Raw genomic sequence first — 21,880 nt, forward strand, 5'->3', positions numbered from 1 at the left:
ATCCTCCAGCTGCCTACAAAGGGCAGCTCTTCACAGTTCTCTGCCCAAAGATCTATTATCAAAGATTTATTTCAAAAGAAATAGCTGCCCTTCTTCCCTTACTAATATTCCCAAATTTATCTATGTCCTACTTAACACCTCCTCTGAAACCAGAAAGCGAAAAGCTCTTCCTGCTGGACTCAATAAGTGGACCCTGCTGAATCCCAGGGAATACACAGACCAGATACCAGGCTGAGTTTAAATTAAGGGATGGATTGCTCAGGCAGCAGCCTCCTCCTTCCTCAGTGTTCCTAAAGCCTAATCAGGAGCCAAGAGGAAGACAATTGTGAAAATAGATAAATAAATAATCATTCTGTTTATTCTCCAGATCTTCTAAGCCAGATTTGTACACTGAAGTTGCATTCTCCTGGCTGTAAAAATACATATCTGCCCCCTCTTCTGCCTCTGCAACCATCTGTGGACCTGAAATCATGGGAATGAATCCTTCCTCATGGGAATGAATCATGGAGCAACCACATTGACTTCCTGCAGAGAGACACAAAATCCGTGGTAAAAAGTGAAGAAGACCCTTAAATTTTCCTTAGATTGGCACAAGACAGACTTGGACCAGCTACTGCCGACGCATTGGGCTGGTGTCTCAAGAGTCTCCAACTGCAGTCAAAACTCTCAGCTCTGAATAAGCCCACAGTATTAGAAGCTGCCCAGATGCACATGAAGCCTGATCTAGCAACTTATTTGCAAATAAATGGCTCCCTTTCATCCACCCACAGATCTTCTGCCCAGCATTTTCATCTTCACTCCAGAGCTGTTCTCTCTTTCTCTCTCTTATCTTCTCCTCCAGCATCAGCTGTGGCAGCAGATTGCACTCACTAATCAAAGAGGGGCTGGGCTCTCTCTGTTTGCTCCTTGAAGTCTGTGGCACCACAGCAGCACCAGCCAAACATTTGTTTTCATGAAAGCTCCTCCCCGAGCCGCCAGTGGAGCCTGGACTGTGCCAGGACACAGCAGAGAGGGACAATTTTGCTGCTCTGGCTCTGCCTTAGGGACACTGATGCCCCCACTCCATCACCTACCAGCAGGTGCCTGCTGCTCTCTGCTTCTCTTCTGCCACCTCCTGCAGAGGGAAGGAAGCTGTCTTTGGCTGCTGCCAGTCCCTCGGGTTTCTCAGAGGAATCGTGGAAATCCACAAGTGCCACACTCAGAGCTGCTCATCCACACCTCCGTGAGGTTTTTGGGGAAGGGTGGTGGATGTGGCACGAGGCAGCAACGCAGGGCATGTCCTGGCACACGACTGGGATGGCACTACCCAATGCAGGGCAGCAGCTGGGCAAAGGAGGAGCCTCTCCTCAGCACCAGCACAATGCACTGCATTTTCATGGTGTCACTGGAGGAGACAAGGGACATTTCATCCCCCTTCCATGCCCCCTGATGTGCGGCAGGGAGCCAAATCAACTGATCTCAGTGACGAAGCAGAAACCTCCTGCAGTCTCGTCAGATGAAGTCCCTCAGACTCTCCAGTTCAAGGCGAAATCCTACTTCCAGAGCTCCTCATCTCTGGCCTCAAACCCCACCAGAACCACATCACCAGACCTTCAGCTTGCAAATGGAGTGACCTGACCCCAGTCAGGTCTGTGCTGAATCCTCCCAGTGCCTCCCAGGATGGGAGCTCTCAATCTCCTGTGCAAACCAGTCAGTCCCGTTCCTCCTCCTTTCCGTCACCATTAACATGTAGGAGATCTCATCCTTTGATTTTGAACCTGTTCCTCCTAGCAAATTTTGCACTTTACTCATTTCCAAAGAAGCAGCAACATGAGATTAGATTCTCATTTGTTTTCGTGTGGGCAATCCCTAATTCTCCTCCATGTGCACAACACAGTCCGAAGGTGAGACAGATGTGGCTGAAATTGCAGCAAAGAAACTGCTGGTAGTTCTACAGTGCTGCCCAAATGTAGGTCAGGGATTTGTGACTGGCCAGCAAAGAGACAACAGGAGCTGAACCCACTCTGCTCTCTCTGGGTTGCTGCTAAGGTCCAAACTTTCAGAAAGTTTCCTTGTGTGCCTTTATGTGGTAGCAGCACAAACTGAAATTAGGAGCTCCATCCAGGAGGGATTTAGAAATCCATGCCAAGAGCACAGCCTTCAATTCATTTCCTAAAATCAAGATGGGGCCACAAAGTCACCTCTTCACCTTCTCAGAGCAGAGACCCCCACATTTCATCCCATCCTTGCTCTGCTGGACACAGGAACATGTGCTCGGCTGAAGCTTGCTTGGGGAAAGGCATCTTATCTTGAATAGAAAACACTATCGCGTGGGAAGACTCACTTTCTCAGTAATTTGTTCCAGCAGCTAATCAACTTCATTCTTTAAAAAATTAATGCCTATTTTCTCATTTCAATTAGTATGGCTTCAGCCTGCAGCTGTGGGTTTGGGCTGTCTCTCCTCTCTGGCTTGCACAGCTCGTGGGTACCTGCCTTTTCTCCCCATGGAGCTATTTGTGTATCTGTACAACTTTGTTTGGCCAAAAAGCTACAGTTGCCTAGATTCCAGTCTCAGGGAGCAGTTTTGGGATTTTTTTCATGCCGCTTCTCCCTGAGGATGTGCTGCCTTATGAAGTTTCCTGCACTCACCAGTCCAAGGCATGTGCCCCTGTGTTTTACATCCTCCCTGTGGGGAGGACACGGATCGTGGCCACCCCGGCAGACACAGCTCTGCATAAACAATTGATTTCAGAGCAGGACGGTGACTGCTGCTGACCACTGAGGATAAAGGGCACTTGTGGTGAGCATCACGTCTCTGCTGTGAGCAGCTCCAGTCACAGCTGAGCCAATGCTGGGTGCAGCTGTCCCGGTGCCCCTCGGCTCCCTCCATCCCCAGATCCCCACCCCTCAGACTCCCTGCTCTCTCCAGCTCCTGGCTGTCTTCTCATCTGAGTGTTGACCCCCTCCTGCTCCCTTTTCCCTTCCATTTCTACTGATCCTCTCTTACTAAACCCTCTTGCCTCCTAAAAAGTCACAGAGTGACTGTGTGGGTGTTTCCTCATCGCTGTCTCTGTCCCTGCCTCCATCTCCCTCACTGCCAGCTCTGCTGGGCAAGGGCTGCCACCTCGTCCTGTGTCTGCCCAGGATAAATGCATCATTATGAGAACATTTAACAGCTATACCAGTCCTGTCTACCTGTGCTGGTCAGTCAGTGGGCTGGCAGCTAAGCCAGCTACTAATTATAAAGTTTACAATAGGTTTAACAAAAAAATAATTGTGCATTTTGGGAGCACGCTGTATCAGTGTGTCTGGTTTTTGAGTTCACAGCTTCCTCATGTAGGAGCTGACTCTTTGAGGCTTGTTGTGGTTCTAAACATGTTGACGGTGTTCTCGGAGCAACTCATAAATACGTAATTTAAGTAATTAATACAAATAAAGTCTCATTACAAGCAGCAACCAATTAAAACGGCACAGAGGGCATCTCCTGTGCTTTGGGTAGCAGCTGAAGTGGAAGAAGATACTATTGCAAGGCCTCAGAAATCCCTCCTGCCCTTTCCACACGCTAAATCTCAGGAAGGTTTCCCACAAGGAAGATTCACGAGCAGCTTCTGCTGCCAGGAGAAGCTGCTGCTTCGCCTTGGCCTGATTATGAGAGCAGCAAATTAGGGCAATTTTTCACCAGTGATGCTGCCAGTGCCTTCAGAGCAATGCAGGTCCCAGGCACGCAGGCTGCAGCAGGGATGGTCTCACCCTGGTGCTTGCTAATCCTGCAGTGTGGCACGTGGTCGTCTGTCCACTCCTGTGGCCACCACGACTCCAGCAGGACATTCTGCTGGCCCTTGCAAGGCCTGTGGTTGTGCTGGGGGTGCAGATGGCATTTGAGCTGCCAGCACTGTTACAGTTCCTGAGATTGTAAATTATGTATTTTTTCCTAATTTCAGTTTATGTCACTTAGGGACATGCTTGGGTCCCGGCCAGGGTATTCCTTTTTCCTCCCATCCAGGGATGGCAGAAATGAGGGATCAAAGCACTGAAGAGGATCAAAACATGAAAGGCAGAATAAATGAAGCCATGAAGAAATGGCAACGGAGATGCACTCCTTTAATGTAATTAACCTTTCCGAGAACAGATAATATTCCCGAATTAAAGGACATGGTGGGACACAGAAATGCATCCAGGTCATGTGGGAGCGATGCTGCGAGCGAGGTATCAAAGCGAGTGCAAACAGGGCTGGCGGGGCGGGGATGGCAACTGCCACCGGCACGACCGGTCCCCAGACAGCCGCTCCTCGCCCGGTTCTCATCAGAGCACGGATTAAAGGCTTTCCAGCCCCCGGCGCTGCCGCGCTGCTCGCCCCGCGCTCTTTCGGGAGTGCGCTGCCCCAAAGGAGGGCTGTCCGCTCTCCCGCTCCGCTCCCGGGCTCCGGCGGCAGAGCGGGACCCGCCGCTCCGGGGCTGTCCTGTCCTCGCACCCCGTGTCCCCTCCAACGCCCGCGTCCTGTCCCTCCGCCCCGCGTCCCCTCCCGCTACCCGTGTCTGCCGCCCGCACCCCGTGTCCTGCTCCCAAGCTCCATCTGCTCCGCGCACCCCGTGTCCCCTCCGCAGCCCGTGCCCTTCCCGCACCCCGTGTCCTGTCCCTGTCCCCGTGTCCCCTCCCGGACCCCGTGTCCTGTTCCTCCGCCCCGTGCCCCCTCCCCGACCCCGTGTGTCTCCTGCACCTCGTGACCTGTTCCTCCACCCCATGCCTCCTTCAACACCCGTGTCCTGTCCCCGCATCCCGTACCTTGTCCCTCTACCCCATGTCCTGTCCCTGTCCCCGTGTCCCCGTGTGCCTGCTGCCCCCCGTGTCCTGTCCCTGTCCGTGTCCCCCTGTCCTGTCCCCGTGTCCCTCCCTCCCCCGCGGGCGCCCCCCGGCGGTTGCCCCGGGCCCTGCAGGAGGCGGCTCTGCGGCCGCTCGGCGAATCCCGCGGGCTCCGGGCGGCGGGGCCGGGCCCCCCTTTGCTCCCCCTTTTCTTCCTCCTCCTCCTCCTCCTCCTCCTCCTCCTGCTGCTCCTCCTGCCGCCGCCGCCGCCGCCGCTGCCGGGCTCCGTTCCGCCTCGTCAGCCCCGAGCCGGGTGCCCCGGCCCTGCCGCTCCTCCCGGCCTCCGCAGTCCCGGCCCGGCGGGCGGTGAGTGCTGTCCTGTCCCCCCGGGCAGATCGGGGGGGTCGCGGGGTCGCCTTATCGGGGGAGGGCACGGTCAGGAGGGAAGGGGGGGTCCGGGCGGTCCCGGCGGGCGGCGGGACCCCCCCGGAGGGCTGGGGCATGTCTCGGGGTGATGGGCATCGCCCCCCGGGGGACGGGCACCGCTCCGCGGGTGAGGGTGGCCGCGCTCGGGGCATCTCCCGGGCAGCGCTTTCCCGGCCACGGCATCGCTCCGCGGGTGATGGTGGCCGCGCTCGGGGCATCCTTCCCCGGTGGCGGCGGGTCACGCTTTAGGGCATCCCCCTCCGGGGGCTGGTGACCGCGCTCGGGGCATCTCCCGTCAGGGATCAGGGGCTGCGCTCCGGGCATCACCCCCACGGGCTCCAGGGGTCCTGCCCGGGCACTCTTGGTGCACCCTCCCGGGGGTTTTGTTCGTGCTTGGTGCATCGTCCCAGAGTGCTGGGGGACTTGTTCTCTCTCTGCGCACACACCCGTGTGATTCCTGCCCCGGGACCAACATCAACAGCCCCTTTTCCATATCAGCGGGGTCGGGGGTGTTCAGGTGTCCCAGGAGCAGCACCTGCTTCTGCAGCCCTTCCAGAACATGCCTCGTACGCAGCAACCCTCCGGCTGGCAGCGCTGGCTGGTGATCAGGGCACAGCCGGCCCCTATGAAATGGTGGGTTTGGGCTCTGTCGTGGTCCCCCCAGACACGCTGGCTGTAGTAATACCTTGGAGCCCCTTCCTTCTCCTTGGCTGTGAAATGCCCACAAACATCCCCGACCTGGCGGCACCACTTAGAAAGCACTTGGTATGTTGGGAGGAGGAGGTGGAGGCACCGCGTTCCCGTGCCTTTTTACCGCGGGATGAGGCACTTCTACACCGCCCGTGCTCCAGGGAATACCCACCCTCAGCCATACCTGTTTGGGAGTTCATCCGTATGGAAAACGCGGCCGCTTTCCTGGCTAACACCGGGGCTGTCTCGCAGAGACCATTTAGTCTGTCTAGACAAGTATGATGAAGAGCAAAGCGCCTGGAGCTGTGAGTGATTAGAGCTCGGGTATCTCTGCAGTGCTACGTTTGTTGTACAGCTCTGATAGATGCTGCTCGGTGCTTTCGGGTCTCTGGTTAGAAAGTGCACAGCACGCAGACATGGTTTGGTGGAGGATTATTTTCATGTCAGAGCCAGGGAAGGAGAACACAGCCAGCCCTTCATCACATGTGTGCATGGGAGAATCATCACAGGCAGTTGAACCAGAGTAAAATGAACAGAGAAAACTCTGGAAATGGTGAATAAATGGGTGATGAGGGGGAGGAGGGGGAAAGGCACATACTGCCAGCTTACTTTCTGGAGGGTAGCACAGAGAAGTTCATGAATGTTTGTGTGACACTTAGAGAGCCTCGAGTAGCAGGCACTGAAAAATAGGGTAGCGCTTTGTACGAGCGCAGAATAAATAAAATGTGTAGGAGAGAATGCTGAAACGAGGAATAATGTTTGTTCTCAGTATGTATTAAAATGAGGCACAGGGTATTGAGAGAGCAGGCTTTAACATAAAACGAAATCAAGGGCAAAGTGGACTTGTATGTGTTCTTAAGAACACTTTAATAAAAATACTTAAATAAGGATGAAAGGAAGCATCTGCCTCCATCTTAGGTATTTAATGATCTTTAAAAATCTTGTCTTTCACCTTGCAAACCCTTTTTGCATATTGTTGAGCTGTCCATCTAACTTGTCCAGCAGTCCAAGTTAATTAATGAGGCAGATTCCTGGGAGGACAAACTTCCAGAAGTGAGTCTTGCAGCAGGAATACATCAATCACAGCTCCAATAGGACAGGCAGATTCTCCTCCTGCTAAATGCACGTGTGAATCCCTGAAGGTTTCCACAGCACCAGGAATGACTCTTCTCGAGACCATCTGTTTCTGAGCCACAGACATATTCTAGAGACATTACACACAAATATTATTGGGATCTGGCACTGCGTGAGGCCAGAAGGCTTTATCTGAATTTATGGGCTGGAAGAGGCACAGATCTGACTTGGTGCTTTGTGGCCACTTAATGCCAAGCAGACAGAGGATGCCAGAGCTCCATGGGGCTGCAAGTAGAGGGCTGAGCAGGTCCAGAGTGGGTTTTCTCTGTGAGCAGAGGGGATTGATTCTGAAAACTGCTGAGTATCTCCAAACCAGGTGTGAACCTGGCCAAAGAGATTTGGTGGGACCCCAGGAGCTGAGCCTACTCAGCAGGCAAAGCCTGGTCTGCGTGAGGGGCTGTGTTGAGCTCCTCCAGGAAGGAGCTGGACCAGTGGGGATTTTATTTGGAGCAGAGCTTCTCCATCATGAAAAATCTCTTTTTAGACATGCCCACAAATAAATGGAGAAAATTGCTTTCAGACAGTCATCGGTGCAATACTGGGAAGCACTGAGAAGGAGAGGCTGATCCTGGAGCAGCAGCAGCAGACACCAAGTGCAAATCTCAGGGAAAGAGCTATTAAGCAACTGGAGCATGTGTTGATAATTAGTTATCGCTCGTTATGTTTGCTCTGGGCTTTTCCTTTCTGTTGACTGGCGATGAATTTTCTGAGCTATCACAGCTTGTTTACAGTACAGCACCTAACAAAGGTAATTAATCAGCGTTAAGAGACCCTGCTAATATCCCTCTGACATCCAAAGAGCCGGGTTAAGTCAGTTTGCCTCCAAATACCTCACAAGAGCTGAGAGGGGAAGGGAACAGAGGGAATCTCCTTCTGTGCATCTGCAGTGCCTATGGGAGAGTCAGAGCTAGAAATTACTTACAAGTTGGCTTATAAAATATATAACTTTAGAATGACCAGCTTAAAAAAAACTCAACCCCACAATCTTTGCAATGTTAGGGTCAAATTCTATACAATACCAAATAAATCCATCATGCACTGAGTGCCCTTTCTGGACCTGTACATGGAATTTCTGCACACAAGACTATCCCTGTCTTGTCAGAATATCCCAAATGAACTCACACTGGATGATATTGCCTCGGCCTTTGAGAATCACCCTGTTACTGTCAGCCCCAGGCATATCTATCCAAGAAAGCAATGTCAATATATTAGAGAATAAATGACATATCTGTGAATTACAAACAGAATAATTCATAGGTAATTTTCAATTACAGGGAATAATTTATATGTGTCTGATTTGCAAAGAGAATTATTTATGAGTAACCTGAATTGCACATGAAGCACATTAACAGGTTACTGCGGGAAAGGGAGTGTACAGGCTGCTCAGGTGTCACATGCTGAGCCTGGATTTTGGGGCGTTTCCTGTGAAAACATTCACCATGAAAATAAAATCTGTCAGATTCCATAGTAAACAGATCTGTGTGATGTGCCCAATCTGATCTGAAACCTCTGAGTGGTGCTGAAAGCCAGGCTCAGAGAGTGTGTTGGAGCCCCTGTCTTGTGGAGCACCACAAGCAGACAGGCCACAACTGTGGTCCTACAACATAACCCTTGGAAAAGTCTGTTTTTCCAGGAGCAGACAAAGAGCCAAGTGCCAAAACCTTTGGGTCCTTTGTGTCCCCTCTGCACAATGTGGAGGTGATGATGGATGATATGAAATATGCAAATAACAGAGGAAAAGAGGAGGATCTCCATGGACTGGGTGAGATTCCCAGCACAGGCTCCTTCCCTGCCCCGCCTCTGGATCCTGCAGGTGCCAGAGCACGGGCACTGCTCCTTTGTATCACAGGATCACTGAGGTTGGAAAAGACCTCCAAGATCATCAGGTCCAACCTCCATGGATCTCATATGGTCCAACACAGGTGCTCCTGGCTTAGGAAAAATTACAATGTTAGCAAATGGGTGTGAGATGGAATGACAAAATGTGTGTTGGGGACAGGATGTTTTCTTCATGGTAAAGTGAAAAATGGCACAGGAGAGGATTTGGGGAGTGTCTCCACTTGCAGCAGATCTCCACATTGTTATTTTGGTTAAAACATTTTCTTAAGTGCAACTACAAATTATTGGCCTCTAAAACAAAAGGAGTTACTTTCCCCTCCCCAGGACTTGCTGGTCAGGTCCTACAGCTTGTCATTTAACAAGGGGCCAAATCAGCTTCCTTAAAGGCAGGATATCTCCTTCTGAAACACCTGAAGGGCAGAAGGATGCATTGCTGCTTCCACTTCTTCATCCCCACCTTGGCATCTTAAAAACTGAGTTGGGAAAGAAACCATCCAAGGCAAAGTGCCATTCCCTCCTGAGGGACTGCCTCCGGAGTTACACCAGGCACAAGAGATAAAAATTATAAAGCCCTGTTGCTTTGCTCCAGTTAATGAAACACAGTATCCAGGTATTAGACCAAGATAAATAACATCTACTATGGCTAATGTGGTAAAAAAGCTTCTCTTCCCAACCAATGAAGTTGGTCCATAAAATTTTTCTGAAGCATTAATTTTCTCCAATGAAGTATTTTCGAAAAGCTTGCTAAAGAGAAGTAATTGTCTTGGATTTGGAGAGTGTACTGGGTTGCTGCTGTTCTGTTGGAAGCAGAGGCAGACCCTCCAGGAGAAGGAGGCACATGTCACCCCAGACTGAATTCCTGCAAATGTATTCCTGTGCCTGAGCTTTTGAACCACTAAAGCGTCGTCATGGGCACCCTTGGGCATGGGGAACATCACAAAACACCCATGGTCACAGCTGGGAATGTCTGGAGCTGGGTGAATGTCCCCTTTTAGGAAGTCTAGGGAAACAATGTATATCCCATAGCTTTGGGCTCACACTATATTCCACGAGGGACCCCGGGGGGAACACTTTCTACAAGACTGTGCACTCATTGTATTTGCTGTCACATACATCCACTCTTTGCTGCTTCCCATTTAGCAGAGAAAAATCCATTCATTTTCCAGCCGGCTCCTCCTCCCCAGACTGACGCTCCAGTTATTGCCCAAAAGTAAATGAGGGCAGCTCATGCTTCCAGGAAATTTTAAATTCAACTCCTTTAACATGATCAGTCTCAACCTGGAGCAAGTGCAAAGCCTCTTTCTTGACTTGCACTGGGCAGGCAGCAGCTCACAGCATCACATCCTCGGGGAGCTGAATACTGCTAAGAGTTTCCCAGTGAAAGTTCTGCAATCACCAGGAAAAGGATGTTTGTAGTTAAAGGTTGTGCAGAACAAGTGAAATCTTGTCCATTAGGAAAATGCCAATCTTTACCCTAATCTAAGGCAAAACTCCTGATGACCTGCTGGGATCAGACTCTTACTTTGTCCTCCCAAATCTGGAAGCAAGTCAGAAGTGTGGAGACTTGGGTCACCAAGTGCACAGAAACCTCGCACAAACTCTTGCTGCTCCCCGTAAAAACCAGCCGGAGCAATTTGGGCAATTTTGGGCAGTAAAAAGAGCTGAGAAAGCATCACAGATTTTTTTTTTTCTAAACTTTCACTGGATTAGGGCCCTTGTACCACTTCAGCTCCCCCCGTGCCACCTGCTGTCAGCCTTTATTGCAAGTGAAATACAAAGCCTGCAGAAATGAAAGAGAACTTATCCACTCCCTCTCCAAGCTACACACCCTTAGAGACAGAAGAGATCACACTAAATGAGTCCTTTTAAGGACTACCAATACATACACAGCTCTTCCCAAGGGTCAGATGAGAAAGAATGCAGTGTTAATTTTAATGGGCTGCCACTTTCCTCTTACACTGCAAACCACCTCTGCATAACTGAGGAGAGGCTTTGCCTCATTTTGGTACGACTTTTTTTTAAATATTGAATTTTCTTAATCATATTGCTGTCCTCAGGGGCCACTGAATGCCTCTTACCTGGCAGAACTAGGCTGCAGACCTACTTAAATTATAGACTTAACCAGTTCCTCCTTAAAATATTTAATCTCTTTTCTTTTTTCTTGCGATTGAATGCTGCTGCTAGAGCAGTGATGGTGAGCAACTGATGCGTTCGGTGTCCACCCAGAAAGCTTTTCTGGCTCCTCTTAAGTTACCATGAAATTGCCTAGAAGAAGGTAACACTTATTCCTAGAAACCCTGGGCTTTTGTGCATATATCCCCTGAATTTCTCATTCTGCTGTGAACAGGTGGAGCACTTACCTGTGGTAGGCAAAAAGCCCAAAGCACTGCTCCAAAATGCTCCACTTCTGCTTGGCATGGTCTCCTTACAGAAAGGAAAAAACCCAGACATGGATTAGTCATGGGGGCTGTGCTTTGTTTCCCCTTTTTCTCCTCTCTCCCCGAGGTGTTCACTGGCACCTCCCCAAGTGCACAAACTGCAGTGGGAAATAGGTGCTTGACTTAGGAAGGACCCTGGAGAGGATATTTCCAGGATGCCTCAAATTAGTTTCTTTGTGCTCCAGGCTTTCATTTGCTCTTTATTTACCACTTGACATCATCCCCAGCGTTGCTGATGCTAACACAGTGTGACACGGAGCTGTTCACCAGGGGACACGATGGCAATGGGCCCGAGCGTGTCCTGCTGGAGAGGCACCAGCAGCACAGGCCAGCCTTGGCTGGGCAAACCTCCCCAAATCCTGCAGCCTGCCACAGCACTGGGAGCCAGGAGGTGCCCTGGGATAATACCTAGGATTAAAAAGTGTTAGAGGAAATTGATGCCAGAGAACAGCTGCTTTCACTGGTGTCGTGTAAGTCACAAGTTTGGGTTTCTGATCCACAGCTAAAGACCAATATCAGCCTCTTTGTTCCTGATGTGGGCCTATTCCAAGGAGTGTGGTTTATCCCAGGAAAATAGGAGCAACACCTTCCCACATCCTACAAGGTCCAGTGCAACCAGTTGCACAACACTCAGAGGTATTTCCCATCTTACTGGGAAATAAGGATCCGGGGTAGAGCACCAAAAAACCCCCAAACCAGTCAAGCCGTCTGGCTTACTCCAGACACTGGGCAGCATTTTGGGGCTGTGCATTCTCCAGCACCATTTCCTGGCACAGGGTCCCTGAGCCAGCGACACTCACGGGGGAAGAACTTTTTCACTGAAAGAGTGATTAAATACTGGAATAGTCTGCCCGGGGAGGTGGTGGAGTCACCATCCCTGGATGTGTTTAAAAAGAGACTGGATGTGGCACTCGATGCCACGATCTAGCTGAGGTGTTAGGGTTGGGTTGGACCCGGCGACCTTGAAGGTCTCTTCCAACCTGCACGCTCTGTGATTGTGTACAAACCCCTGGGGCCCACGCCGTGTCCCCCGCGCAGGCCCCGCCATGCTGCAGTGCAGACACGCGCAGGAGTTCAGCTTCGGGCCGCGCGCGCTGAAGGACGCGCTCATCTCCACCGACCCCGCGCTGCAGGAGCTCTACGCCAAGGCCTTCTCCAGCGCTGAGAAGCTGTTCCTGTCCGAGGCCTACAACCCCCGGCGCACGCTGTTCTGCACCCTGCTCATCCGCACCGCCTTCGACTGGCTGCTCAGCCACCCCGATGCCCCCGAGGACTTCGAGACCTTCTACCGCGCCGTGCTGAGGAGGAAGCAGAACTTCTGTCGCAAGCACATTTACCTGCAGCCTATAGGTAATGGGGGGATGTCGCAATAGGACACGAAATAAAGACGCTTGACTCCAGTCAGGAGGCAGTAGAAATCAGGAGGTTTTATTTACAACTCATTCAGCCCTTTTATAACGTGCAGCTCTAAGAAGGCACGTTATTGGTCCATAGGGCTGACGCCTCTCCCACTGGCTCAGGAACAGAAATAACAAACAACACCTGTTGTTATGGGAAAGGAATACTGCTTACACAAGGTTGTTTTGGGAAAAAGAAAACTGTTGAAAAGTTTCCCTTGGGAAGACCTAGCAATTCTCAGGCTCAGAAAATATCGGGTCCACAGGGGGATCTTCCCTGGGCTGCCTGGAGAGACACAGGAGGGTGGTGGGTGGTGTTGAGCGCTGCTAATGCCCTTCTCTAAGGACTCGCCATAGCAAAGACAAGTGCAATAGGCAAGGCTCTGACATGCCCCCAGTCCAGAGTCACAAGCCACGGTGGTAGACCTGACATATAAATGGTATGTGTGCCCCCGGGTGAGGCTTGCTATGAATTTTTGCATATATGTATATCAAAGTATGAAACAATGCTGGAAAAACCAGCATTTCTGGAGGTCTGTCTCTGATGGTTCATTAAACACAGCCACACATTCCCACGTTAATCATTCCGCACAACTTAAACAGGACCCAACCTTCCAGCACATCTGCTCTGCTAATAAGAGCGTGCTAATGCCTTGAGCAACCTCTCAGAAAGAGCTCCCTCTTCTCCTCTATGTCCATAACCATCCAGAGGTGTCCACCACATCCCAGAGTAAGCAATTAACTCCAGAATGAACCAGCCTGCCCCTCCCCAGCCACTGCAGCCAGTGCCACAAAATCCCTTCAGACCCTAATGGTCACGCTGGCTTTAAGGGACTGGTAGCAACCGAGCTTCTCTCCTCAGATTTGATTGAAGGCCCTGCTGGGCTCTCGCTGCTGGATTCCCTCCAGAGCTGTGTGGAGTCTTTCTTCCTGGGCCTGCGTGTGAAGTGCCTTCCCTCCATCCCCGTCTCCTCCATCCACTGCTGCTTCCGCCACAGCCGCGACTCGGACAGGGTGCAGCTCCACGCAGGTGAGGAGGGACCTGGCAGCAGGGAGCCCGCAGGGACACCAGCCTGGCACAGGGGCACGAGTTCTCCCCGAGGAAATGCCTGACACAGCCCTTCATTGCCTCAGCTGGGAGGGGATGAGGAAGGGAGTGAAAAGGGAGAAATCCTGTTCCCATGGAAAGCCCAGAGCTTTGAGGCTGGAAACAGGAATAAAAAACAAAGTGACTTTCATCATATTTTCCTCTGCTGTTTGTATTTTTCAGTGCCATTACGTTTAGGTCCAGCTCTGCAAAGCGATGGGATCAGCTCTGCGGGAAGGCTCTGTTGATTTGGTGCAGGCCGAGCTCTCCCATCCTCTGTCCAGAGCCAAAGGAAATTATAGGCCTGGGTGGTGCAGGGGGGGAACTCACAGGCCTTTCATGATAGGAAATTAGGGTTCAAGTGTCACACAGTTCCCCAGGGGACTGGGTTTGCCAGCTGCCAAACTCGCACTGCACAAACATCCACCTGGACTGAGATGTTTGCAGGTACCACGGGCAGCACATGCTCAGCGCAGACCCAGCACTGCAGCCCTGGGGCTGTTCCAGCTCAGTTCTGAAATGCCTGTAGGGAAATTCTGCTCCCAGGTGCTCATTTCCATGGGTTTGTACTGAATTCACCAGCACCTCTGCTTCCCTTTCACTCTGTGCTCAGCACCACTTCCAAAGTCAATTCTTCTCTGATTTGAGGGTTGGGTTACACAGCCATGGCTCTCCACCTGAGATGATGAATCCAGCAGCTGAGCCTGCCTGTGGGCTTGGATTACATCCTCCTCCCCATCAGCAGCAGAAATTCTGTCTCTGTGCCTTCCAGGGATTCTTCATTTAAATGAACATCTCTCTTGTATTTGTCCAGATGGGATCCTGAATTTCCTGAAGAACAACAAGCCCATGGATGCCCTGTGTGTCCTGGGACTTACCCTGCTGGATCTTTACCCATGTGAGACCTGGAGCTTCACATTCAGCAAATTCCTGCCAGGACAAGGTGGGATTGGTGTCCCATGGTGACCTAGCACAGTGTGTGAGCAAGGCAGTACTGTACCAAAAAGCCCTTCCCTGTGACACTGGAATGGCCAAATCTTATCCTTAACATGTTATTCCCTGGCAACAGGAACTAGGTTTTCCCAATGTGGAATTAGAGAGATCAGGGTTCCTGATCCAGAGGTAACTGAGGTGATACAAACCTTTTGGGGAGTGGGTCTCACCACACCCTGTGTGCTCAGCTGGACTGTGCTCCCACAGCTGTAGTTTTGTGCTGCCTAAGACGAGAGAGAGTTGTAAAAGAGCCTGACTTGTACTCCCCTCTCTTCACAGAAGTGGGAGTCTGCAGCTTCGCCAGGTTTTCTGGGGATTTCCCCCAGGCTGGCTGTAGCAGCTTGAACCCACCCACGCAGAAGGAGGAGCTGTGTGAAGTCAGCAAGGAGGGCAGAGACCGGAGCTTGCAGTTCAGTGCCCAGGAGATGGTGCAGTGCTGCAAGGTAGGACCAGCAACCTCCTGCACCCCGTATTTCTTCCTGTGCAGGGTTAAATATTTCGGGCCAGGGCATAATCCATGCCTCAGCCCAGGGAAGCAGCCATGAGACTGCTCCCAGAAGCACAGGCAATCACAGCTAAGCCCACACTGAATTCAGACATAAGGAGCTTGCATTTTAGAGCGCTGCATAGACAGCTCCTACTCCCCTTGCCACCAGAGCAAATGACAACACCAGTTATGGGGAGGCTGCAGGACTTGCCTCAGATTCACAGAGTGGTTTGGGTTGGAAGGGACCTTAAAGGCCATCTCGTCCCAAACCCCTACCAGGAGCAGGGACACCTTCCACTAAACCAGGCTGTGCCATGGAGTGGCACAGAAACAACCCTGCCCAGTAACCAGGCTCCTGCTTGGGTAATCCTGAGTGTTTTTTCTTGTCAGGCACTGATGAGCGGGGCTGATACAGTGTTTGGAGGTTAATCAGAATACCTGGTGGAGCTGTGTGTAACTAATGGATGGCTGCAAAGGGTGGCTCTGTCCTCCTCAGACACTGGCATCTGTAAGGGGAGGGGTCCCTGTGCCACACCTGTTACGTGGATGGATGGGAATAATACCTCAGCCAAGTTTGCTCATCTATTGTGTATGTTGATATGCAGATGCCCTCAAACCCCCTCACCTCCAACACATCATGAGTGCTGTCCTCCCTCATCCCAACATCTGCCATATTCCAGTGTTCCTCCCAAAGCTGGCTCACACAGAGCAGCCTCACCAGCACCTTCGAAACCATTTCCCTTTGCTCCCCTGGTATTTGCTCAGGATTTTCTAGTTTGAGGTCTCTTCCTGTAATAATTTCAAATGATATTAAGTTGCAATGGGAGGAGGAGAGGAATCCTCCATCCTCAGCCTTTCCACAGTTGCCAATTCCCAAGGCAGTCACGCTTGGCCCGCTGACTCCAGCTCAGTTTTTTGCTTTGGCACAAATGCTGATGGAGTCTGTACTGGAAGGACCCGGATCTGTTATTGCCAACAGCTTCTCGCACATTTCTCACACAGGCTGTGCTGCTCTTTTCGGGCCCCAGTGGGACTGGTTTTCCTCCTTAAAAACACCCTAAAATTACCAAAAAACCCTCCAAACACCACAGTGTCCTTGGGGAAGAGCCCCCAACACGCTGCCTACAGGGCTTCCCACATCTGCCTCACCCACACCCACCATTCACAACACAAACACGGAGCTGGGAAGAGGCAGCCAGGTTCTCCCATCACCTTGGAAAAGCCTAAGCTGGAGGAGAGCCACTGCTGAGCAAGAGCTTGGTGGCACTGCCAGGGAGCAGAGAAGGTGGAACAGCAGAGGAGGAAGAGGAAGGGGCAGCAGAGGCAGGACTGACCAGACACTGCAGTGATCTTTGCTCCCCTGACAGGTGACCTGCCACGAGATCTGCCAGCTGATGGGGCTGGGGACGTGCCGCTGGCTGCAGTGCATCATGCAGGGCGCCCTGAGCCTGGACGAGGCGCTGCAGCGGCCCCTGGAGCCCTGCCCCATCTGCCTGCGGAAGCTGCAGCACGTCGTGGGCTTCAAACTCATCGAGCGCTACAGGGTGAGCCCCAACCCCCCCGGCCCTCCTGGAGCAGGGGCAGGGTGGATCAGCCCAAACCTCAGCTCTGAAGGTGCTGCAGCAGCGCGGTGAGGGCAGGAGATCTCAGGAGATCCCAGATTGCAGGAGCTGTCAGTGCGAGGTGCTGAGGCAGCAGCTCACACCTGAACGCAGGTGTGACCTGTATGCACAGGCTCTGACCGACAAAGCACTTTGCAGGAGCTCCAGGGCTTTTGGCTCTTCCCAAGGGACACTGCCACAGTCCAACCCCATTTTCCTATTCCCCAAAACGAGCTGGGGAGGGCAGGCAGATTGCAAGCAGGAGCGGCAGTGTGTGCAGGGATTCCCACAGCTACGCCCTTTCCTGTGACACCCTGGATTTTTGCCTCTCTGCGGCTGCTGGGAACAGGGAGGAAACATAATGGGTGTACTTTGCTGCAGTTCCTCTGATGAAATTTATGAGAAATGATCCCAAATTATTACCCCCAGTACGTGGAGGGTCCCAGACTCATATCTCTTCTCTCCCACCCATACCACTGCTAGCACCACATCTAGATCAAGAACAGTGCTAACACACCCTTAGCTCTTGAAAAGGTTTTCTGTCTCTGTCTCCTGTCTAAAAAGCAGGATTCTGTAGCCAAATGGCTGGTGGGATAGAAATCATGTCCCCATTCTCACTCAGCACCCATCTTCTCCCTGGTCGTGATTCTTGTCTGACACACATCGTGTTCAGAGGCAGGATTCTCCTCAGCTGCCTATTTTACAGTCTGCGGGTTGTATTTGTAACAAGATAGGAGCAGAATGAGAAAGGAGATGCCTCTAGTTTCATTCAGTGTGGAACAAGACACACAGAATCATGGCAAAGAGTGTGAGGAAACACACATTTTTTTGTGGTTTTCCTACTTACCTGTGGTGCTGCCCGACCCTTCTCTGACTCTCTGGCTCTCTGATCCCTACTGCTGTCTGAGAGGTGTCTAAATTGCCCAAACCACCAAAAGAATAAATTCTGCTTTATTTAAACACCCTGTCAGCATCCAGCCAGTGCTTTCTAGAAGAGAACTGCCACCTGCATTAATCTTTTCTAGAAACACTTTTGCCTTTCCACCTGCAGCAAATACTGTGACTGGCTCAGCATCCTCTGGTGACAGGGAACACAAACCTGAAGGAACGATGCACTTGCCAAATGTCACATCTGCTTCCTCCAGAAGGCAAAGCTCTACTAGAGACAGTACAAGCTGGCGTAGGAGAGCTGTGATGATCTCTGTAAGAGGCTTTGCCATAATGTTGAGAGGAGACATAAATGCCAGAGATGAATTAAATAGTTAAGGAACCTGACAGAAGAGAGCAGAAAGCATTTCGAGACAGTAACAGAGAGCAAAGTTAACTTGCCAAGCACGTTCAGTGTAAGTCTGAACTCATATTTCCTCTTGGAAAACTATCACAGATCCCCACCTGCCACAAAACAGCTTCAGACACTCTTAGTAACCACAGGAAATGCCAGAACCAAGCTGTGCCTCGGCAGCAGCAGGTAACACTGCTCAGATCTGCAGCTGAGACACGGCTTGGGGCAGAGCAGCATGTGGGGCAGGAAACCAGTCCTTACACAGCAGAAAAAGCCCCTCAACTTATTTGTCTGAGCTGCACTCAGAACCACACTCCATTTTTTATTCCAGCTGCTTATTCTTGCATGAGTCATCTTGACAACTGACAGCCAGTTAATTGTCCTGGTGTTTCCCCACCACAATGAACGTTTCCACATTTCCACCTGCTGCTTTTGCAGCAGCCCAGGCTGTCCTCATGTGGTGGCTGGATGAGTTTGCAGTGGCCACACACACACAGACAGCAGGTCTTAGTGACATCATCGGGGTGGACATCCACTTCAGCTGCTCTTGCCGGCAGGTAAACAAAGCCCACACAGAGCTCCTCCCTTCCTGGTTAAACAGGAGAACATAAGAGGCTGCAGCCCTTCAAAAGCACCCGAAGTTTAAATGAATAAGCCACCCAAAGGATGAGAGAGACTGAAGAGATTCTGGGAATTCAGGCAGTGATCCTGAATCGAGCATCCCCTTTTTTTTTGCCTTCAATAACCCAAATGTACTGTTGGAAAATCCACATCTCCACAGCCTTTTTTCTTCTTGGGAATTGGGCTAAGTAGCAACTGGGGTTCCTTCCCAGATTCACTATTCTTGGGAATTTAGAGCCATCACAAAATCATGGGCTGCTTGCAGCTCTCCAGTAGCTTTGCTGTCCCCTTCACCGGCCCAGCTCCCACTGCAGCTTCTGGCACCACCTTTGTTGGATAAAGCCAGAGGGAGGGAAGGGCCACTGGAGGTGGGACGAGGCAGGAGAAAAGTTGTCTCTTTACAATTTCTCTTGCCCCAGAGGGAGGGGGCAGGGTGGATTAGCTAAGCTGAAAGAGTCCATTTTATTCCTGTACGAGGTTCTTCCCCGAGGCTCCATGCTCAGACTGAAATGAGAAGCAGGGCCCATTTCTCCCACCCACTCAATTTGAGCTCTTTATCCTTTCTGTCACTTGCCTGAAGAGAGAGCAATAGAGGAGGGAAGGGGGAGGGAGCAGCGGGGGGCTGTGAGAGAAGGGAGCTCCACAGGGCTGGGGATCTGCTGCCTGCTCCTCAAACGCTGCAGCTCCCCCTGAGCTGAGCAGGGATGGATCCAGCTCTGTGCCTGGCACACCAACAGGGACAGCCCAGGCTAATCCCGGCACTGCTAAGCAACTGGGGCTTTGCAAATGGATCACTGGGAGCTGCAGAAAGTAAAGGTGAGGAAATAGGCCACAGGAGTGTGAAAAACCGAAAAACACAAAAAATCCCTAACAGTGGGAACAAGGCAGACGAGATCACCTTTTACCCAGGGATGACTGGAGTACTGTGGTTCATTCCCTGAAGCATATGGAACAAATGTGCCAGGAGCAACCTGTTATATGCCTCATTGTGGCATTTAATATTTAAAAAGGAAATTGTCTCAGACATTTTCCTTTCATTAATTCTTTCCTAGAGCCAGCCTTCCCATTTGTTCAGTTCAGCTCAGGAGGGGAAGAGCTATTCTTGGGAATAAAACACACGCTACCACAGGCATTAACAACATGATGAAACAGTTCTTCAGCACTGTCTCAGGTGTTTTTATAATGACACAGTTTCCTCTGGAGAGGCGTTGGTTTGCCTCTCCTGGAGACCACATTCACACAGCAGGGAGTGATCTGGTGCAGTTTTCTCCTACCACCTTCAAAACCAGGGCAGATAAAGCCCACATCTGACTGGAGGCAGCTCTGTCACAGTCCAAGAAAATGGGACAAGTGAAAGCTCCTGCTTTCTGGGGTCACCAGGAGCTGTCTGAAACCATTGTCTGGCAGAGAGGACGGTGGCAGCTGCAGCTCAGCCACCCAAGATAAACAGGTTTACCTGGGAAAGGTGTAACTGGTGTCTGTCATCCTCCACAATGAAACCTTTCTCCTCTCACCACAGAAGCTGTATGCTTGGACACAGACTGTGCTCTCCACGTGGCCGAGGCAGGAGTCAGCAGAGCTGTCAGCCTCAGAGGACATCCTCCCGTTCAGCTCCGACTCCGGGATGTGCTGTGAGAACGACTCCGAGGCCGTGACCTCTCTGTCCGAGCCGCTGACCCCCGACACCTGCAGCCAGGGGCTGTCCCTGGGGCCGGAGCTGGAGCAGGACGAGCAGCCGAGCTCCCTGCCCGAGGGGCAGAGCCAGCCCCGCCTGCCCGGGCACGCCAAGGCCACGGACACCATCAAGGATTACGAGCTGTGGCTGGAGACGTGCATTGCTGCCCTGGAGAGGAACGTCTCTGAGGAGGAACTGGCTCAGGTGGACCAGACTGTGGATGCCCTGGCAAAGTGGGAAATGTTCACAGGGCAGCTGCCTGCTATGAGGAAGGACCTGCCCTTTGCCAGGGACAGCACTGGCCTACGCAAAGTTCTCGGAGACAAATTTTCCTCCTTGCGGAGGAAGCTGAGCTCCAGAAAACTGTCCAAAGGGGAATCGTCCCCTCATCGCTGGCGCTGGGAGGACAATTAGGCTGGGGCTGCCTTGGGCCAGCTTTGCTCACGTCCCTGCCCATCTCCCAGCCTTCCTCACCCCAAGCTGTTGCTGTCTCAAAGAAACAGCAACTCCCTCCAGGAATAAAAGGTGTTTTGTTTTCTGAGATTGCTAACACAGTTTTGATGTGATTAGTTCTTCTCTAAGGGTTTTTCCTGTGCTGGTCTAAATGACACCACCACTCCACACTCACCTCAAGTCCCATGTTGGTGCTTTTATTTTCTTGGTCTGAAGCTGGCCAGGAAGAGGTCAGCCAGGTCCCCCCTAAAGGCTGAACATGCTCACACAGGAGCTCGGGCCATCTGAACAAACAGATGCAAATTAAACCAGGGCAGCTCTTTCTGCTTAGCACATCAGACCCAGGCACAGATGAGATTTCTCCCTCTCCTCTCCCCCTCACAAACAGAGTGCTCCGCTCGCTGCCCCATCGGCTGGAGGCTGTGCTGAGCACAGGGGCACAATCCAGGCTGATGGACTCTCATGATTTGGGGGAGATGGGCACAGAGTAAAGCAGAAAGATCCTTTAGCTGCCCCAAAAAGCAGCGTTAGTCTGACGACTGTCTCTTGGCAGACTCCAGCGGATCTCCAGAGCTGCCTCAGTTCAAACAAAGCCAGGCTTGGAGCGTGAGCTGGAACTACTCACATCCTCTGTAGGTTGGCACAGGAGAGGAAACCTTTGGAAACATTCACAGGCTCATTGATTATTAATGTAAAAGGGGAAACCACACTTGTATTCCTCTTTCTGCCTTGGTTTGTCACCACCCTGGCCCTTCCCTCGATCCTGCTCCCTAAGGAGCCACTGAGCAGGCAGTGCTGTGCTGGCAGCCGGAGCAGCAGAGCCTCCCTCCCCATGGCCAGGGCACGCTGCTCCTCTCTCTCTGCTCCTCCTGGCTATTTATAGCCCGAGCTCAAGAGGCCGATGGGTTCTTTGCTCCTGCCAGGGGAAGGCTGACCCCTCTCCATCCCCTGCCCCTCAGCCCTGAGCACTGATAACGC

General features: G+C 51.8%; 1 protein-coding gene across 1 annotated transcript; it reads left to right on the forward strand.

Moving 5' to 3' along the window:
• The first annotated feature begins 5,075 nt into the window (after positions 1-5,075).
• Positions 5,076-20,960, forward strand: AMZ1 (archaelysin family metallopeptidase 1). Its single transcript, XM_066198145.1, has 7 exons — positions 5,076-5,145; positions 12,345-12,656; positions 13,566-13,733; positions 14,605-14,733; positions 15,063-15,226; positions 16,638-16,814; positions 20,294-20,960. The coding sequence occupies exons 2-7, from the start codon at positions 12,353-12,355 to the stop codon at positions 20,861-20,863; spliced, it is 1,512 nt and encodes a 503-aa protein (XP_066054242.1). The 5' UTR covers positions 5,076-5,145; positions 12,345-12,352; the 3' UTR covers positions 20,864-20,960.
• The last annotated feature ends 920 nt before the right edge of the window (positions 20,961-21,880 follow it).

This window comes from Chamaea fasciata, unplaced genomic scaffold (assembly GCF_029207755.1).
Source record: "Chamaea fasciata isolate MVZ Bird 193981 ecotype frontalis unplaced genomic scaffold, bChaFas1.0.hap1 SCAF_16, whole genome shotgun sequence".
Lineage (NCBI taxonomy): Eukaryota > Metazoa > Chordata > Aves > Passeriformes > Sylviidae > Chamaea > Chamaea fasciata.